The following is a 20699-nucleotide window of genomic DNA, read 5'->3' as shown; positions in this document are numbered from 1 at the left end:
AGCTCTCTGCCTCGCCTTGTTGTCTCTGATATCCTCTCGTTTTTTTTTTTTTTTGAATACTTGATACTCTGCACATTTTGGTGCAGCCTCCAATTTGAATAAAAGGCAGGGGGTAGAAGCTGTAAGACACCTTCCCAAAAGTAAACAGGTAAATAAAAAGAGGTATTGGTATGATTTTAGCCTTTTGGGCTTTTATGTAGAGCATATTGACTAGAATGCCCTTTAAATCTGTTAAGTGATGTAAGTTTCCACGTTTTTCTGGTTGAAATCTGAGGTTATAAGTGTATTTCCTTAGAATGAGGGTCATATGTGGACCTTTATTTCATTTTAGTGATTGATTAATCTCAAAATGGAAGCACATTGTGGCCTTTTTTAGGTAGGCTTCAAAGTTTAGTATGTTAAGGAAATTGACTGGGGTTACTTTTAAGTTTTAATTTTAAAAAAATGGAAAAGGAAAAGAGAAGAGAGTTAGGTTCATTTTCTTTCTTTGCTCTAAAATAATTTGGCTACTTTATTAAGGAAAATAGAAGAGATTTAGGTTTAATTTTCTATCAGCACCTTAGTTGTTGCTTCCTGTTTACTTATTTATTGCAAATTTTAGTTGTTGTGAGCTGATAAATGCAGTGATATTGACTTAACAGTCTCGAGTTTGCAATTTACTTCACCATTTTCCGTCTATACTCTATATTACAGATATTCTTTACGGTTAAGCTTTTAAGTTGAGAATTAACGCTCAGTCTAAACTTGGAGGATTCAGGTTTGGTGAGTTCAATTCAGTTCAGTTTATAAAGACCGGGGCACGAGGGTATTTTGAGAATTTAGCAAAAAAAATCGGGGATGTTGCGAAGATTCATGGCGGAATTTAGAGGGACCTAATTAGTCAAAAAGCTATTCATAATTTAGAGTTTCCCAAATGACAAACTACCCTTGTCTTCGCAGCTAAGGAAATCTCCAAGCAATGTCCTTTTGTAGGTAGACTTAAAAGACTTGAATACAAAAAGTCTTTCTAGTTTCTACCGCCATCCTCATATACTGTTAAAAACAGCTAACGGCTAAGTTTCTAACTTTGGAGTTTTTGAGTTATAGTTCCCGACATCACTTTACTACGTACTGAGCCACCATATGGTCCCCTCTTTTAAAATCATCCACCATTTCATTCATCCCAAAAGTTATATACTCCGTACACTGCACTAAAAATAAAATTAATTATAAGCACCAAAAAAAAAAAAAAATTAATTATTAAAAAAAAATGAATATTTTACAAGCTAAGATACCTTTTTTTTTGGGTTTCTATTTTAAAATTTTTTCCGCACTAATTTCTATACCTCATCAATTTAAAATTGCTAAACTTTTTTTTCTACAACAAAATTGATAAACTTAAAGAAGCGACTTAATTTGACTAAACTCCGGTAAAACCAAAAAGAAATTCATAAAGTTTTAAGCAAGACAAAAATTTGTACTTGTGACCTTGCCTCTTATACGGTTATAGTCGTAATTTTTAATAGATTACTTAAAAAACTTTTTTTTTATCCGTATCTTTATATGAGAAGTGTTATGCTCAGGACAAGATAATGAATACTTTTAAAAAATAAAGTTCTAAAAATATTTAAATTTGACCATTATTAAGACTTATACATCACCATTTTACTACCAATATTACCCATTTATAACACTCTCTACCATATTTTTTCAAAAACAAAAAAGGAGAAAAAAAAAAAGCATATATTACACGACCAAAAAAAAGGTATTTATACACCCACATTTAGCCATCAAGTTTGAAAGAGAAAACCAACAACGTATCATCATCACCAAAGAAACCATGGAAAAAACTCAAAGAAGCCACCTTCTTCTTCTTCATCCTCAATCAAAACTTCCCTTGATTTTCTCCTTCCTCCTCTGTTCACTTCTTACAGCAGAGGCTCAATCCTACCTAGGAATAAACTACGGGCTGTTAGCGGACAACCTCCCACCACCGGAAGCGACGGCGAAACTGCTGAAAACAACACCATTTACAAAGGTTCGGCTTTATGGAGCTGACCCTGGTATCATAAAAGCACTTGGTAATACTGGAATTGGCATTGTTATTGGTGCTGCTAATGGTGATATTCCTGCTCTTGCTTCTGATCCAAGTCATGCTTCTCAGTGGGTTAACTCCAACGTCTTGGCTTTCCCTGATAGTAAGATCATTCTTATTACTGTTGGTAATGAGGTCATCTCCTCAGGTTAGTTCGTTGGTTCAATTCTTTTTTTTTTTTTTTTTATACTTTTCTTGTACTTAAAGTATAGTTTATGCTAATATTATATCAATTTTTGTTGTCTTTTATAATGATTTATTGAGGGTTCTTAAGTTAGTTAGTTAGATGATATACATGTTCTTGAATCTTGATAAGTTTATGGGAACAAATTTGTTCTTGATCAATTTTGCCGGTTATTCCATGTGATGTTTTGCCTTGATTAGTTGTGTGTACAAATTTAATTATTTTCTTTGTATTAAATAACAATGGGTTTATTACAAAAGGAGAGTGGAATTTGAATTAACTACCAACAAATTTAATTGTCTCGAATTTCTTAATAAAATTCAAATTTCATGACTGTTTGGAAATTAATGGGAAGAGATTGGTAAAATTAATAATAATAATAATAATAATAATAATAAAAATCTTTTGGTAATATTATAAGCTGAATGATTCCATGATGATTCAAATTAATCAATCTAATCTTGGTAAAAGTATAAAGCTAACAACTTGTGTGACTCAATTAAGTTATAGCCTCAATTGGAAAAAAGGTGAAAGAAAGAATGAAAGGAAGGAACAAAGAAAGACCATAACTTGAATTGGGCATCTTGCAATTATTTTAGTTGTTTGTATTAAACTTTAGAATTTTGTGTGCTAAAATTAGTTTTTAAATTGATAAATTTGGATGGTTTTAGTATATCCCCAATTTAAAATAAAGGGGGAATTTTTTTATTTTTTTTTTGTAAAAATAATTGTCGACTAATAAAAAATTATGATATGCAGGGGACCAAGACTTGATATCTCAGTTAGTACCTGCAATGCAGAATATTCAAGATGCTTTAACTGCAGCTAAACTAGATGGAAAGATCCAGGTCTCAACGGTCCATTCCATGGCTGTTATGGGTCAGTCCGACCCGCCATCATCTGGGGCATTTGTCTCAGAGTTGGGAGACACCATGAAGAAACTACTTGAGTTTCAGAAAGAAAATGGGTCCCCATTTACCATTAACCCGTATCCGTTTTTCGCCTACCAGAGTGATCCAAGGCCTGACACTCTTGCATTTTGCCTGTTTCAACCTAATGCTGGACGGGTTGACCCAGGATCCAATATTAAGTACATGAACATGTTTGATGCCCAGGTGAGGTTTTGTTTCATACGGGTTCTTTTAACAGAGTAGTATTTTAAGTCTCATATTTCTTGCACAAGTTGTTTACTATACACCCAGATGTATTACGTGCACGGTACACTTTTCCTTTAGGTCTTAGGTGATGTTTACAAAAAATCATAATTGGTGAAGACAAGAGTCAACAAGCTTATTTAAGCCAATCTAGACTTAAGAGTGACCCTATTTAATTAATTTCTTTCATCAATCATGTTTTGGTTTGATTAATATAGTATTTGACTTTTAATTTAAATGATATCATACAAGTCTAGTTTGTTCATAATAGCTTATTTTGGAAGAAAAGAATAGTGATACACTGACACGTACACATTATATGCTTAATCATGTGTTTATGAATCTAATCTAATAGTTGATTATTCATGCATGATTATGACATTGTACTGTATGCATAATCATGTAGTTATCAATTATGAAAATCATCCATATATCCTGTAATAGCAGCCTTCATTGTATTATACATTGCATCAGTTTATCAATTGCTTTTGAGATGATTATGCCAGAATTTAGCTATACGTTTGTCTTGTAAGTATTGCCTAACATCTTCACTGTCTGGCTTTCCTTTTGAATGATTCTATGTAGTATCACAGTGCACTGATTATGCAACGAACATACCACACTTTACTATCGTAGTTGGGCTAATGAGTACGTATTAGAGTTTTCTTTTGCTTGAATGGTTTCTGAGGATAGCATATCTGTTCTTTTGAATGATGTGAAGATATGCATTATAGCAATAAAGACGAAAACTTTATATTTGTGATTTGGACTAGGACCAATGTTCCACTTCAAATTTGTTTTCCCTCTTTGGCATATAAAGAGTTTTAAAGTAACTAAAGATTGATAACTAAAGCTAGCATTCTTGTACATTCATTGCTTTTTCTTTTTTCATCATCTAAATCATGGCTTTAAAACAGTTTATTTAGGCTACTGATTGTATTACATAATCTTTTGTTAAACAGCTGACTTATATGAGGTATTATGGGCTAATAAAAGAATAATAGTGATTTGAGAAAAAAACAAAAAAGCCAGGTAACACCTCAAAAGTAGACAAAAAAAGTGGGGACTTATTTTTTTCAGCATGATTTATACTCTTTCTACCCTGTATTTAAGTAGAGTCATCTATTTTAAGATGTTACGCATGTAAATTAACTTAAACTTTAGATAAGTTTTCTCTAATAATTTTTAACTTCCCTTAATCTTGATGTTAAATTGACTGGTAGAGTACATAACAGCCGCGTTGTCCTTTATCTTTGGTAGACTAGTGAGTAGTGTTACTCAATGAATATCCCTTTAAAAATTTAAAGAGCTTATATTCATCAGTTAATCTTTTACATGAAAATATGTAATCCCATACCTGAAGCAATACCTACATATCTCTTATGCTCTACCCCGTGGTCCTCGTCCTCATGATAATTTCCTGAATCTGTCTTTTAGGCATGACTTAATGTGCAAGTATCCCTGAAATTTGGCTCCGTTCTTTTCACCACATTATTGATGGGAACATTTGTGGTTTTGATGTGTCCTGTTTAAAGTGATTGATTACCAAGCTGGCCAAAAAGGGCTAGTGCAATCAACTCATTCCTTTGTTTCCTTTTTGTCCTACTTCATGGTCCATCTGAGGAAAAAGAATAGAAGATTACAGCGTGGAAATCAGCAGAGAGTAACAAGGACAAAAAAAAAAATCAATGTATCATCTTTTTTAAAAGTCGATGATCAGTTCATGCAATTTTGGAAGTTGTTCCTTTCATTTTATTTTCATGATTTTACTTCCTAAACTAAGATTTCTTGAAGAATGAGCAATAAGGATTTTACTCAGTGACATGATACTATTCTTTCTCCCTGAATTTGGATACAGATGTTGCATTCAAGTTCGCTTCGTGGTCTCAAACTAAGCCCCATTTTATGAAAAAAAAAAAATTGCTTATTTTTTGCCTCAAAAATGAAGTGTAAGTGTTGTTATCCATGCCAGTTTTTCGAGTATGAAGTGCAGACAGATGAATTGATATAGAATATTTGAAGTAATTTAGCACTGCTAGTAGTAGAAATAATATACTTGTAGTAGTATTGAGATGGCTGAGGCTTACCAGTTGAGAATTTCAGGTTGATGCAATACGCTCTGCCCTGAATGCATTGGGATTTAAAGACATCGATATAGTGGTTGCTGAGACTGGATGGCCATACCGTGGGGACAGCAACGAAGTTGGTCCTAGCATTGAAAATGCTAAGGCTTATAACGGAGGCCTGATTTCACATCTCAGATCCATGGCTGGGACCCCACTGATGCCCGGAAAATCAGTAGATACATACATTTTTGCTCTGTATGATGAGGATCTGAAGCCTGGTCCAACTTCTGAGAAGTCATTTGGTCTTTTTAAGCCTGACTTATCGATGACCTATGATATAGGTCTCACCAAGGGCGGCAGCCAGGTGAGAATTTATTCACATCAGTTTCTGATATAATCTGAGTTTTGAGAATTAGCTTAATCCTCTGGTGGTAAATTGTCCTGTTACTGTCATAAAAAAATATACTCGTGTAAAACAGAATTTCCTTTTCATTACAGAAATATTTGAGGAACATATGCTCGTTCACTCTACTTGCAGTAATGAATCTAAATCATTGTGCATCGTATGGATTATTATGCCTCACTGTGTGGGTTAATTAAGGAAGTGAGTATTCGTTGGAAATTGGATATATAACCAATACAAGTATCATGTCCATAAATCTGTAACGAGAAATCCTAAAATGTTGTCTGATTTTAACATAGCATTCATCAGTATTTTAGTCATGTGTGTTGGTGTGCCATATGATTTTGTTATACATTATTTTTCAATATTTCAAACTAAAAGGGGGTCAATGTTGATCAGAGTATAAAACTCTATCATTGGATTTAACAAGTGCTAATGCAGTCTGAAAAATCATGTCAAAAATTCCCAAAAAATGGTCCTGTAATCACACCCTACTGATTTTGTGGTTTGATATTCTTGTGTAGCATAGAAATGTAGTCAACTTTTGGTGTTAATTAGTAGTAACTAGTTGATTAATAAATTGATTGAGCATTATTGTTTTTTAGGCCCCAACATCATCTCCATCAAAAAGTCCAGCAAATTCCTCAACAAGTCCAGCTCCATCAACAACTACGTCTCCCTCAAAAATTCCATCAGCTCCCTCGAAAACTCCATTAGCTCCCTCAGCAACTCCAACAGCAGTACCAGGGACTCCTCCAAAATCTTCAGGAACATGGTGTGTGCCAAAGAAAGGTGTCTCAGTCACCCAATTGCAGGCCAATCTGAACTATGCTTGTAGTCAGGGCATTGACTGCAGCAAAATTCAAGCTGGTGGACCTTGTTTTGACCCCAACACAGTGGCTTCTCATGCAGCTTATGCCATGAATCTCCTTTATCAGAAGGCTGGCAAAACTCCCGGGAGCTGTGACTTCACGCAGACAGCTACAGTTACATCCACTAATCCCAGTAAGCTCTTGTTAATTTATCAGTTCATCCTTAACTATTTTGAGAAATTTTTTAAACTCAAATTTTTTATTTCTAAACTTCACTTAAATCATTCATGTACTCAATATTTTGTGATACTATTACTTTCTTTCGTGTGCTTACTTATAATCAAGTCTAAAGCTCTTTTTCACATTTTGTAGGTTATGGTTCTTGTGTATATCCTAGTGATGGGAATGCCAGAGTATCGTTGGGAGCTGGCTTAAATAAATCTAGTGCTACAACAGTTCATTTTAGTTGGCATTGGTCATGCTGGTGGTGTTTATGTTTCGTTCTTTCCTCTTTCTTCCTTGAATTCTGAAACCTCAGCTACCTCCCTCTCCCTGATACGCGCTTCTCTCTTGCTCGCGGCTCACCCACTCTAGTCTTGCAGCTCACTGCTAATTAGTAAGGAGATGAACATTTGGTGACTAAAATGAGTCACTAGCTACATATTTTTAGGGTTTATATATATAGTAACAAACTTTTGAGTTTTGCTTGCACTAGTTTGTGGTTGTAAAGTTGTATGCAGGAAAATCTTGCTCCTTAATATCCACTCTCATGGGTGTTTTAACTAAATTTTCTATTATTGTTTAAGATTTATTTGTGAATGTGTAACCTTTGTTAGCTTCTTTTATCTATTTATATATATTTTGAAGCTGAAATACTTGTAGATGTTAAAATGTTATGTGCCTAGTAATCTAGTATTACTATCGTCAATTCATTTTCAATATTGTTTTGCCAAGTATAACACCATATCCAAACAATACTAAATATTGTGGAGCATATTCTTGTAGATGTTAAATGCCTAGTATAATTTATCGAACAAAATTGAATATAAAATTATTTGCTATCGTGTTCTAAAAAAAAAATTGTAATTTTAAAGACAAACTAGTTTGTTGAATACTAAAGGAGTGGTCAAAGGAAATAGGTAAAGTAGAACAAAGAAGAGTTGTCAAAACTCAGAGAAGCACTATATATTGTAATCTTCTAAATGAGATTACATGCCATTGTATTAGTATTTGTATATGCACTACGGAGTATTATAAATTGAATTCACTCAACTAGTATTAGATTGTTAAGAAGTAACATAACGAAGTGTAAAATGATAATAGCGTGGATGTGATTCATTTTTAAATACATGTTTTAAGTGTGAGTAATAAATTACACACATCGATGCGTGACATATTGGACAAATAATTTTTCTTAATTTTCAACACTTTTACAATAAGTCATTTGAATAAATCTTTCTTTGAATGAACTACTCCCATTGGAGCTTTTAATCAACCAAAAAACTCAACCCAAGTCAAATGTCAACTACTCCATCCGTTCTCATTTTTAATGTGAGCAATAACTACTTCAAAGCTATCAACTTTTAAAATATCTTATGCAACCGTTGTATATTCTACAATCCTACATAATGTATCCAAATCACCTATTAACTAATCAAATTGTTAAAAATTCCTTATTTTAACTTAGTCATTTTCCTGAACCGTTAACTTTTCAAATCATATTAAAAACAATGTATAGCCATGTAGCGTAACTGTTGTAATACGTAATAGGAGTAATATTTCCCGACGGACCCTACACATACTTGTATTGACAATTTGACACCATGTCATCCTACTCCGAACCTAATTTCTAACACATTAAGTCCACGTCACACGCCTAATATCAGGGCCCCGGCGGCTGTTTTCAGTCAACTTTCCTCTTCACAAGTTTGTCAGCTAATCATCTCTCACAAAAACACCAACTTCTCTCTCTTCTCTCTCTCATTTCATTTTCTAACATTTCCACCACTTCCACTTTTCTTCTTACATGCTCTCAACTTTCTCTCTCCTCCATTTCTTACATTTTTCCAGAACCCTAAAATTCTCGCCCAATTCTCGCTCATTTTGAATTTCTGATTATGTTTGCTACATTTCAACTAATTTCAGGCGATTTTTGATTTTAATTAGGGTTTGTGAGATTGTTTGCAGTTTTTTGGAGGATTGTTCAGCTTGAGAATCGATTTCTGCTGTTTTTTTCAGTTTCGTCTTGAAATTGCCCTAATTTTAGTAAATTAGGGTTTGAATTTGAGGAATTTCTGCTTCAATGTCGTGGAGATTAGATTTTTGATTGTTTTGGAGTGAAATCAACGAAGATGGCGGAGGACAAAAAAGAGAAAATGTCGGTGACAGAATTGAAGGAACGTCATGTTGCTGCAATAGAGCAAGTTAATTCTCTTAGAGAACAGTTGAAGCAACGACGTCGTCTTCTTTTAGATACTGATGGTTTGTTCCTGATTTTTCTCTCTTAAAAATGAATATATCTGATATTTCTGGAAAATAAAATGTGAGTTTTCTATTTTTAGTAAGAGATTTTAAGGTAAATTGAGGATGTTTTGTTTGTGGATTTTGTTGCAGTTGCTAGTTTTGCGGCGGCGCAAGGGAAGACTGCGGTGAGCTTTGGACAGACGGATCTTGTGTGCTGTAGAACATTGCAGGGTCATACCGGAAAGGTAGCGCCTTTTCTTTCATATTTTACACCTTTTAAATAAAATTGAGGAATTCTGTTTTATAATGTACTTTTGTTAAGGTAATTGATTTTATGTCACCCTGATTTCTAGTTTTAGTGATTGGCATCTGAACAAAATGAAATTTGGTGCTTTAATTTGTGGAGCATAATGCTGATTATGTGAAGAAATTGTGAGAAATTTTAACCAATTTTATTCTTATTAAAACTTTGGATTAATTTAATTGAAATTGTATTGGAATATTAATTTGATATTGATCATTGCATTAGTAATATGGTGTATAAAATATTTTGAAAATAATTTACCATTATGCATTGAGTGACATATAATGCATGCTTCTAAAGTTCTAGCCAAAGTGCCGTTAACATGGGAACTTGTGGTTTCTTTTGGATGCATCATGCATGTAATGCATTGTGAATGCTATTGAGAGTGAGGATGATGCAGTGAGAAAATTCTAGGCCAGTTAATTCTACTCTAATCAGAAAATGATTGTTACATTGTCCTACCCTTTAATGACATACGAAGTACTATTACTAGAAAATCCTTTATATTATTAGCTGGAGAATACTTATACTTTCCATTTACCAACGTTCCTCAGTTTAAGTAGGAGCCGATTGGAAAATTTAATACAAGTGATAGATTACTATCTTAGGATAGGATATGGCTTTTTCAAACATCCTATAATTGTTTTTATTTATTTTTGTGAACCATTTATGGACAAAGAATTTGTACATCGTGTTGCTCTTCCTTTCCATAATAGAAAAAATTTGAAGATGCAGGGTTGCAATCGAGTTGTCGCGGTAACGGCTTGTAATGGACAAATAAAACAGATCGTGGCAAATGCGGTGTGAATTTTTGAAATAATTCACATTAATGGATGAAGAGGTGTTTATAGTTTTAAGTTAAATAAGTGTTCTTTGAATATAAGATAACCATATTTATCAAAATAATAGCATGTAACATATTTGGTGAACAGTAATACTAAATATCATATTTTATCGACTAAATAATCAATTACTATAATATTAAATGGATGTAACGGTTTAAAAAATGGTTTAACACTGCGAATCACCGTTACGGAACGGATGACACGAGGTGAAAGATGTGATTTTGTCGCGGTGTTATATAACGTGGTTTTGTAGAACGGAAAATCCAAAATCTGTTACATAATGGCTGTTATATAACAGAACGGTTGAGTTTTAATTCCATGCTGTAAACTGTCATAGTGTCATGTAAAGTCTGCTTCAAACTCCATTTGGGGCTAATTAAATGTGAGGAGAGGGAAATTTATGCCGAGGAAGCAACTTAATGTAGGACATATAGGTTTTTCTTTGAGTGAGTTTTTGATTCAATTCAACCATAATTTGCTGCTAAAATTAGCTGCTGGTAACTTATTGTATTTTACAACGATAGCTGCCAGATTTGGCGAATTGCTTTTTTCCTTGAATAACTTTTTGTCCTTACAATCATGAATTTGCCATTAATTGTAAAATGCATGCCAGGTGTACTCACTAGATTGGACCCCTGATAAAAACCGAATTGTTAGTGCATCTCAAGATGGACGATTAATTGTCTGGAATGCCCTCACTAGCCAGAAGACTCATGCCATCAAGCTGCCTTGTGCTTGGGTGATGACATGTGCTTTCTCTCCTACTGGTCAATCAGTTGCTTGTGGGGGACTTGATAGTGTCTGCTCAATCTTCAATCTTAATTCTACCACCGATAAAGATGGGAATTTGCCTGTTTCAAAAACTCTTAGTGGGCACAAGGGTTATGTGTCATGCTGTCAATACATTCCAGATGAAGATACCCACTTGATTACCAGTTCAGGTGATCAGACCTGCATTCTATGGGATACAACTACGGGATTAAGAACATCAGTCTTTGGAGGTGAATTTCAATCTGGCCATACTTCTGATGTCTTGAGGTACTTGAAGTAGAATTTTGTATTCTGTAAAGCTTGACTTTCTTTTCCACTTTGGGGGCATAAAAAGAGTGTATTTCTGAAAATAGTTGCTTGTGGTGCTTTTTACTGTGAAGTCTTACTTAGCCTTTCTCTGCCTTAGTGTTCTTCCGGTGTTCAAATTGTTTGCCTGGTTCCTTTTGTGGTTTGATTGCTGTGGGTAGATTCTGGAATCTATTGGCTGAGAGACCAGAAAAATCACTATTAACTAAGAATTAATTTTCTTATATATTTTATGGGGCTATATCCTACTATCATAGCTGTGATTCTTGGTACACAATTGGCACGCAGTTATGCTTTAGCTTTCATGCTGGCATTCTCCTATTTTGCAAATATTGAGAGAATCAACTATATAAACTATTTTCAAGCTCACTTAAGATAATACGTAATCATTATATGTGGAACATGCATAGTTCTATTGTATGTAATAATAAACAGAAAATAAGTTGGACAAGCTAGTTCTGAATTAAATTTAACTTCTCTTCTGCATTTCTTTTTAACCTTTAGTCTCTGCTAACAAACAAACATATCAAGAACCTATGTAAAGTTAGATAATGGGACTTTTTGATCGTATAAATGTTTAGATTTTTTTTATTACTTACAAAATGGAATCATCAAATCCAATATCCTGTCTATAAAGCATGTGAAAACAACAGCTTCGTTTCTTGTCACTTTAGTTTTCTACGTTTGCTTAATTACCTTGTTGTCTGCTTTTGGACATGTATATTGTTTCATTTATCTTCCTGTTGTTTGCAAAACTATATGAAATAGAATACTATGGTTGATTTTTTGTAGTGCTACAGATGAAAACTGTTCTTCTGTGTACATTTCAGCATTTCGATCAGTAAAGCAAACAGTACAATGTTTGTATCTGGCTCATGTGATTCAACTGCTCGATTGTGGGATACTCGTGTTGCAAGTCGCGCTGTGCGAACATTCTATGGCCATGAGGGAGATGTAAATACTGTGAAGTTTTTTCCAGATGGTAATCGATTTGGCACTGGATCAGATGATGGCACATGTAGATTGTTTGACATTCGTACTGGGCATCAACTGCAAGTGTACCACCAGCCACGTGATGAAAATGAAGTTCCTCAGGTGAAAACCATTGCTTTCTCCGTTTCAGGAAGACTTCTGTTTGCAGGGTATTCGAATGGTGATTGCTATGTCTGGGACACTTTACTTGCAGAGGTATGAATTTCTGCTGTCATTACTTGTTTTTACATTTTCTATGGGGATAGCCAGCATGATGCACCACATAACTGAGGTCCTGGGATCTATTGTTTTATAGCTAGTTTTCTTTAACCAAATTAGACATTATTGATCATAAACTGAACCATATGAAAAAAAAAATTTGCTGTTGACAAAAAAAAATATGGCAGAAATCAACCATTGATGAAGCATTCAGGCTCTTGATCCGGGGGGTTAGATTATAGCCTATTGTCTGCTATCTCTGTGCTGTCCTTGAGAAGATGTGTTTATCTGCTTTACATACTTGACCAGTCTCAGTATGCTCTGAGTGCGATCTGACCTGTTTCATTTAATTGTGATATTAAATTATTAATAGCTTTTTATTGTAAATTTGTAATAATGGACAGATGTGATGTGTTTGTTATCGCAGGTGGTTCTTAATTTAGGGTCTCTTCAAAACACTCATGGTGGAAGAATCAGTTGTCTGGGCTTGTCAGCGGATGGGAGCGCCCTCTGTACTGGAAGTTGGGACACAAACCTTAAGGTTAGCACCTTCTCTCTCCCTCTGTGTGTGTGTCTGTGTTCGCAGAACCTTAATTTGCCAGAGATTTTTACTGGGTCATTTTTGTAACCCAATCCACTAATCCTGAGTCTTGATTTTAGATTTCGTGTTTATTAAAGATTTCTTTAAATTGTGAATTAGTTTTTGTTTGTTTGAAAACTCCTAATCACTAAGAATTTTAGATCTTTTTTTTTTTTTTTCTTCTTCTCTCATTTAACTGAGCTTCTAATTCATCTGAAATTGAATCTAGTGATCATTTTGTTTTTTGTTTGTTCCGCAGATTTGGGCTTTTGGTGGTCATAGGCGGGTGATCTAATCTCTAATGACAGCTAAATGATCTCATTAATTATCAGACTTATCGTCACTGTTTGAACCAAAATATTCAAGTCTACTCACTTATATTGTAAATTAATCCTTTGTATTTCTCTTTTCTTGTAAACTTTGATGGAGATGCTAATGATTTAGTTATAGTTATCATCTTTTAGTTACAACACTGCGAATTTTGGTGTGAAAATTTGCTCAATGAGCTTTGAATGGCAAGAATCCCTGGTTTATCATAAAGTCGAAGTAATTTTTGTTGTGGAATGCATTCTGCTTTTTAGATTGTTATGAACTTATGACTGACAAAATTGCAACAGCAGCCTTGAGTAAATCCCGCCATAAGAAGCTTAAGGAGATCAAAATGTTTACGCTTACCAGTCTAGAACCTGTTAAACAACGGTTTCTGAAGAATCTGAACGGCTGAACCCTGTTATTTGGATCAAGGCTTCTATGTTTTGTGTCTTGTATTTGAATTTTTTGTGTTTGGATGTGATGGCATATTGGCATTCATGTTAAATACGAAGTAAAAGAAATTCTTTTTTTGATGATGCATAATACAGTTTATTCCATAAGCTTCCTTTCATTGAACTACACATTGGTCTACTGTTTTAACCAACTATAGGCTATTTAAAATTAAACAAATTATAAGTACTTAAGTAGTTGTGAAAAAATGAGATTTATTCAACAAATTTTCTTTGATCTAATATTCCATGTAATAAAACTCAAATACATCAATACTTTCTTCATCTCATGATATAGGGCCTAATTCATTTTAAGCAACCTTCAAAAAATATGTTTGAATTTGAATACTACGTATTAAAGTTAGTTATGCTTTAAAAAAAAAAGTTTAACAAAGCTAGCAATGTCTCTCAAAAATGTATTAAGACTTTTTATTTTGTTTTTTTTTTCTTCTTTTTTTTTTCATGTATTACTCTATAATTAGAAGAGTCTTAGGTTAAAGAGAGAAAATACAACTTGTCTTTAAACGGCCAATTTACCGGTTTACAACTTGCGCCAATTTCATTAACTCAAGCCTACCACAAATATTATGACAACATATAATGATCATATATGGTTCCAAACGGCATTATATGAACCCGAAATGTATCCCCTAAAATCTAAAGGGTTTTCGACACCAGGCTCTGAAACCTCCAAAATTTCTCAAAAAGCATGGATATTAACCTTCAATTTTGCTTTTTTTCGCCCGAAAATAAATATTGCCAAAATGTTTACCATAGTCCATAATACCCTCCGAGAGTCCAATTGGGTGGGTGGAACCATCCTATTTGCCTTTAAACGGCCAAGTTATCGGTTTACAACTTGCACCGATTTAATTAACTCAGGCCTACTAAGAACATTTATGACAACATATAATGATCATATATGGTTCCAAATGGCATTATATGACCCTGATATGTATTCACTAATATCTCAAGGCTTTTCGACAACGGGCCCCGACACCTCCAAAATTTCTCAAAAATCCTGGATATTAGCCTTCAATTATGAAATTTTTTAACTTTTTCTCCAGAAAAAAAAAATTGCCGAAATGTTTTACCATGATCACTAATACCCTCTGGGAGTCCCATTGGATAGGTGGAATCATCCAATTTGCCTTTAAATGACAATTTTACCGATTTACAATTTGCACCGATTTTATTAACTAAAGCCTACCACGAACATTATGACAACATATAATGATCATATATGGTTCCAAACGGCATTATATGACCCCGAGATGTATTTACTAGAATTTCAACATTTTTTGACACCAAGCCCCGAATCTCCTCCTAAAAACCTCCGGGAGTCCAATTAGGTGGGTGGAACCATCCAATTTGCCTTTAAATGGCCAATTTACCGATTTACATCTTGCACCGATTTCATTAGCTCAATCTTACCACGAACATTTATGACAACATATAATGATCATATATGGTTCCAAACAGAATTATATGACCCCGAGATTTATCCCCTAATATCTCAAGCCTTTTCGACACCGGGCCTCGAAACCTACAAAATTTCACAAAAAACATGGATATTAGCCTTTAATTTTGGAATTTTTTTACTTTTTTTTGCTCGTAAATAAAAATTGTCGAAATGTTTACCATGGTCCCTAATACTCTCCGGGAGTTCAATTGGCTAGGTGGAACCATCCAATTTGCCTTTAAACGGCCAATTTACCGGCTTACAACTTGCAACGATTTCATGAACTCAAGTCTACCGCGAACATTTATGATAACATATAATAATCATATATGATTCCAAACGACATTATATGACCCCGAGATATATTCCCTAAAATCTCAAGAATTTTCGACACCGGGCCTCGAAACCTCCAAAAATTTACAAAAAGCGTGGATATTAGCCTTAAATTTTGGAGTTTTTTTAACTTTTTTTCGCTTGTAAATAATAATTGCCGAAATGTTTGCCATGGTCTCTAATACCCTCCGGAAGTCTAATTAGGTGGGTGGAACCATCCAATTTGCCTTTAAATGGCGAATTTACTGGTTTTCAACTTGCATTGATTTCATTAACTCAAGCCTACCACGAACATTTATGACAACATATAATGATCATTTATTGTTTAAAACAGTATTATATGACCCCGAGATGTATCCCCTAAAATCTCAAAACTTTTCGACACCAGGCCCCGAAACCTCAAAAATTTCTCAAAAAACGTGGATATTAGCCTTCGATTTTGGAATTTTTTGATTTTTTTTTTTTGCTCGGAAATAAAAATTGCCGAAATGTTTACCATGGTCCCTAATACCCTCCGGTAGTCAAATTAGGTGGGTGTAACCATTCAATTTGCCTTTAAACGACCAATTTACCGGTTTACAAGTGGCACTGATTTCATTAACTCAAGCTTACAACGAACATTTATGACAACATATAATGGTCATTTATGGTTTCAAACAGCATTATATGACTTCGAGATGTATCCCCTAAAATCTTATTTCTTTTCGACACCGGGCCCCGAAAATTTCGAAATTTCTCAAAAAGCGTGGATATTAGCCTTCAGTTTTGGAATTTTTTGACTTCATTTAGCCCGGAATTAAAAATAGCCGAAATGTTTACCATGGTCCCTAATACCATCCGGGAGTCCAATTGGGTGGATGGAACCATCCAATTTGCCTCTAAACGACCAATTTACCGGTTTACAACTTGCACCGATTTTATTAACTCAAGCCTTAGACGAACATTTATGACAAAAATAATGATCGTATATAGTTTCAAACGACATTATATGACCCCGAGATGTATTCCTTAGAATTTCAAAACTTTTAGACACTAGGCCCCAAAGACTCCAAAATTTCTAAAAAAAGCGTGGATAATTAGCATTCAATTTTTGAATTTTTTTGACTTTTTTTCTCCTGGGTATAAAAATTGCCGGAATGTTTACCATGGTCCTTAATACTCTCCGAGAGTCCAATTGGGTAGATGGAACCACTTAATTTGCCTTTAAATGACCAATTTACTGATTTACAACTCTTATCGATTTCATTAATTCAAGCCTACCACGAACATTTATGACAACATATATGGTTCAAAACGGCATTAATTATATGACCCTGAGATATATCTCCTAAAATCTCAAGGCTTTTCGAAAACAGCCACCGAAACCTCCTAAATTTCTCATAAAGCGTGGATATTAGCCTTCAATTTTGGAATTTTTCGACTTTTTTCGCCCCGAAAATAAAAATTGTCGAAATGTCCACCATAGTCCCTAATAACCTCCGGGAGTCCAATTAGGTGGGTGGAATTAGTCTTTAAACGACCAATTTACCGGTTTACATCTTGCACTGATTTCATTAACTCAAGCCTACCACGAACATTTATGACAATATATAATGATCATATATGGTTCCAAATGGCATTATATGACCCTGAAATTTATCCCCTGATATCTCAAGCCTTTTCGACACCGGGCATCGAAACCTCCAAAATTTCTCAAAAAGCGTGGATATTAGCTTTCAATTTTTGGAATTTTTTTGACTTTTTTTGCCCGTAAATAAAAATTGGCGAAATGTTTAACATGGTCCCTAATACCCTCCGGGATTTCAATTGGCTTGGTGGAACCATCTAATTTGCATTTAAACGGCCAATTCAACGATTTACGTACAACTTGCATCGATTTCATTAACTCAAGTCTACCACAAACATTTATGACAACATATAAATATCATATATTGTTCGAAACAACATTATATGACACCAAGATGCATTCCTTAAAATCTCAAGGATTTTCGACACCTGGCCTCGAAACCTCCAAAATTTCTCAAAAAACGTGGATATTAGCCTTAAATTTTGGAATTTTTTGACTTTTTTCGCTTGTAAATAAAAATTACTGAAATGTTTACCATTGTCCCTAATACCCATCGGGAGTCTAATTAGGTGGGTGGAACTATCCAATTTGCCTTTAAATGGCGAATTTACTGGTTTACAACTTGCACCGATTTCATTTACTCGAGCCAACCACGGATATTTATGACAAAATATAATGATCATTTATGGTTTAAAACAGTATTATATGACCCCGAAATGTATCCCCTAAAATCTCAAAGCTTTTCGACATCGAGCCTCGAAACCTCAAAAATTTCTCAAAAAGCGTGGATATTAGCCTTCAATTTTGGAATTTTTTGACTTTTTTCGTCGGAAAATAAAAATTAACGAAGTGTTTACCATGGTCTCTAATACCCTCCAGTATTCCAATTGGGTGGGTGAAACCATCTAATTTGCCTTTAAACGACCAATTTACCGGTTTATGAATTGCACCGATTTCATTAACTCAAGCCTACCACGAACATTAATGACAACAAATAATTATCATATATGGTTCCAAACGACTTTATATGGCCTCGAGATGTATTCACTAAAATCTCAAGTCTTTTTGACACCGGGGCCCGAAACTTTCAAAATTTCTAAAAAAACGTGGATATTAGCCTTCAATTTTTGAATTTTTTGACATTTTTTCGCCCAGAAATAAAAATTGTCGAAATGTTTACAATTGACCTTAATGCCCTCCGGGAGTCCAATTGGTATGGTGGAACCATTCAATTTTTAATTTCTTTAAACGACCAATTTACCAATTTACAACTTGCATTGATTTCTTTAACTCAAACTTACCACGAACATTTGACAATATATAATGGTCATTTATGGTTTCTAACGGCATTATATGACCCTGAGATGTATCCCCTAAAATCTTATTTCTTTTCGAAACCGGGCCCCGAATCTTCGAAATTTCTCAAAAAAGCGCGGATTTAGCCTTCAATTTTGGAATTTTTTTTACTTTTTTTCGTCCGGAAATAAAAAATGTCGAAATGTTTACCATGTTCCCTAATACCCTCCGGGAGTCCAATTGGGTGGGTGGAACCATCCAATTTGCTTTTAAACGACCAATTTACCAATTTACAACTTGCACCGATTTCATTAACTCTAGCCTACCACGAACATTAATGACAAAAATAATGATCACACATGGTTCCAAACGACATTATATGATCCTGAGATGTATACCTAAGAATTTCGAGACTTTTAGACATTGGGCCCCGAAAACTGAAATTTTTTCTGTGGAGGCGGATGTACCATGCTTGGTAAAAGACGGAATGAACATTTAGCTATTCAGTAAAGAACATATAGTTCTTTTGTAAAGAACATATAGCTATTTTATAAAAAAGCATCCAGTTTTATATTTTTTTTGTAAATCTAAAGAACATTTGTAATATTAGTAAAGAACATGATAATATTAAAGAACATTATTCATATAGTAAATGTACATTTGGTATAAATGATCATGTATGTATATGAAAATGTACATTTTACTGTATTATAATGTACATAGTATTATATTCTAATGAACATATATGTTATAATGTTGGTTACATGTGTTTTATGTACATTGTATTATTTGCATCATATAAGTATATGAAAAAAGAACATTTTACTGTATGTACATTGTATTATTTGGATCTACAACTTTTTCTAAATTTGTCTATTTGCTTGCTTTCTTCTTCCAAAATATATTAATCGGTTGATCTTCTTCAAGAATTTCATTCTATTTCTCATTGCAACAACAAAATTATATCAAAATCGCAATTAATTTTCAATAAAATCAAATATTACAATTTTCAATCTAATTTATAAAAAACAAACACTCAAACTCAAAATAAACAAGTATGAATGTCAAATAAACAAGTATAAATGTCGAATTTGATCTTACCTTTCGTTTTTATTTGTCATATTGAACAATTTTGGGCTCAAAATTTTGAATTTCTTGAAATTTTGTTTGAGGAATTTAAATGGGTTTGAAGTTTTGTTTGGAGAGAGAAAGTGAACTTTTTGTAAGAAAAAATTGAAATGATTTGTAATTAATAAATGGTAAAAAAAAAAAAAAAAAATTATAGTACTATTTATCTATTTCATTATACAAAATTTCTTTAAAAAATATATATATACAAAATTGTTGCATAAAAAACTGATGTACATTACAAATGAACACTATGTTCTTTTATGTATATGTCCATGTACATTATAAATGACTACTATGTTCTTTTATATGACCATGTTCATTAATATATATTTGAATGTTCATTCCGCCTTTTTGTATTTTGGAGCGCATGCACCATGTGGATCGTGCATCCGCCTCCACGAACCAACTATTGCCCGAAAACTCCAAAATATCTCAAAATGGTGGATATTAGCGTTCAATTTTTGAATTTTTTTGACCTTTTTTCGTCCGAAAATAAAAATTGCCTAAATGTATGTCCAATTGGGTGGGTGAAACCATCTAATTTGCCTTTAAAAGGCCAATTTACCGGTTTATACTTTGCACCGATTTCATTAACTCAAGCCTACCACGAACATTTATGACAATATATAATGATAATATATGGTTCCAAACGGAATTATATGACCCCGAGATGTATCTCCTAAAATCTCAAGTCTTTTCGACACCAGGCTATGAAACCTACAAAATTTCTCAAAAATTAAAGTGTGGATATTATCTTTCTATTTTGGATTTTTTTGACTTTTTTTTTCGTCCGGAAAAAAAAATTGCCGAAATGTTTACTATGGTCCCTAGTACCCTCTAGGATTCCAATTGGATGGGTGAAACCATCCAATTTGCCTTTAAACGACCAATTTACCGGTTTACAACTAACTTGCATCGATTTCATTAAATCAAGCCTACCACGAACATCTATGACAACATATAATGATCATATATGGTTCCAAAAGGCTTTATATG

At 33.7% G+C, this 20699-nt stretch overlaps 2 protein-coding genes across 3 annotated transcripts; both read left to right on the top strand.

The window, feature by feature from the left end:
* Nucleotides 1-1406: 1406 nt before the first annotated feature.
* On the top strand, nucleotides 1407-7512 carry LOC145558839 (glucan endo-1,3-beta-D-glucosidase-like). Of its 2 annotated transcripts, none has more exons than XM_081620184.1 (5): nucleotides 1407-2222; nucleotides 3018-3373; nucleotides 5516-5842; nucleotides 6487-6867; nucleotides 7066-7512. In XM_081620184.1, exons 1-5 carry the CDS (start codon nucleotides 1820-1822, stop codon nucleotides 7126-7128), a joined length of 1530 nt encoding a protein of 509 aa, XP_081476310.1. In that variant the 5' UTR covers nucleotides 1407-1819; the 3' UTR covers nucleotides 7129-7512. The 2 variants fall into 2 exon arrangements, with proteins under 2 accessions (XP_081476310.1, XP_081476309.1); XM_081620183.1 differs by having other exon boundaries at nucleotides 1413-2222; nucleotides 6487-6886.
* Nucleotides 7513-8613: 1101 nt separating this feature from the next.
* On the top strand, nucleotides 8614-13693 carry LOC145558838 (guanine nucleotide-binding protein subunit beta-2-like). The gene is made up of 6 exons (XM_081620182.1): nucleotides 8614-9174; nucleotides 9307-9401; nucleotides 10919-11343; nucleotides 12213-12570; nucleotides 13001-13114; nucleotides 13413-13693. Exons 1-6 carry the CDS (start codon nucleotides 9045-9047, stop codon nucleotides 13446-13448), a joined length of 1158 nt encoding a protein of 385 aa, XP_081476308.1. The 5' UTR covers nucleotides 8614-9044; the 3' UTR covers nucleotides 13449-13693.
* Nucleotides 13694-20699: the final 7006 nt, after the last annotated feature.

Source organism: Chenopodium album, chromosome 9 (genome assembly GCF_948465745.1).
Source record: "Chenopodium album chromosome 9, dcCheAlbu1.1, whole genome shotgun sequence".
Classification (NCBI taxonomy): domain Eukaryota; kingdom Viridiplantae; phylum Streptophyta; class Magnoliopsida; order Caryophyllales; family Amaranthaceae; genus Chenopodium; species Chenopodium album.
The sequence above is the reverse complement of the archived record's forward strand: the minus strand, read 5'-3'. Positions and strand labels throughout refer to the sequence as shown.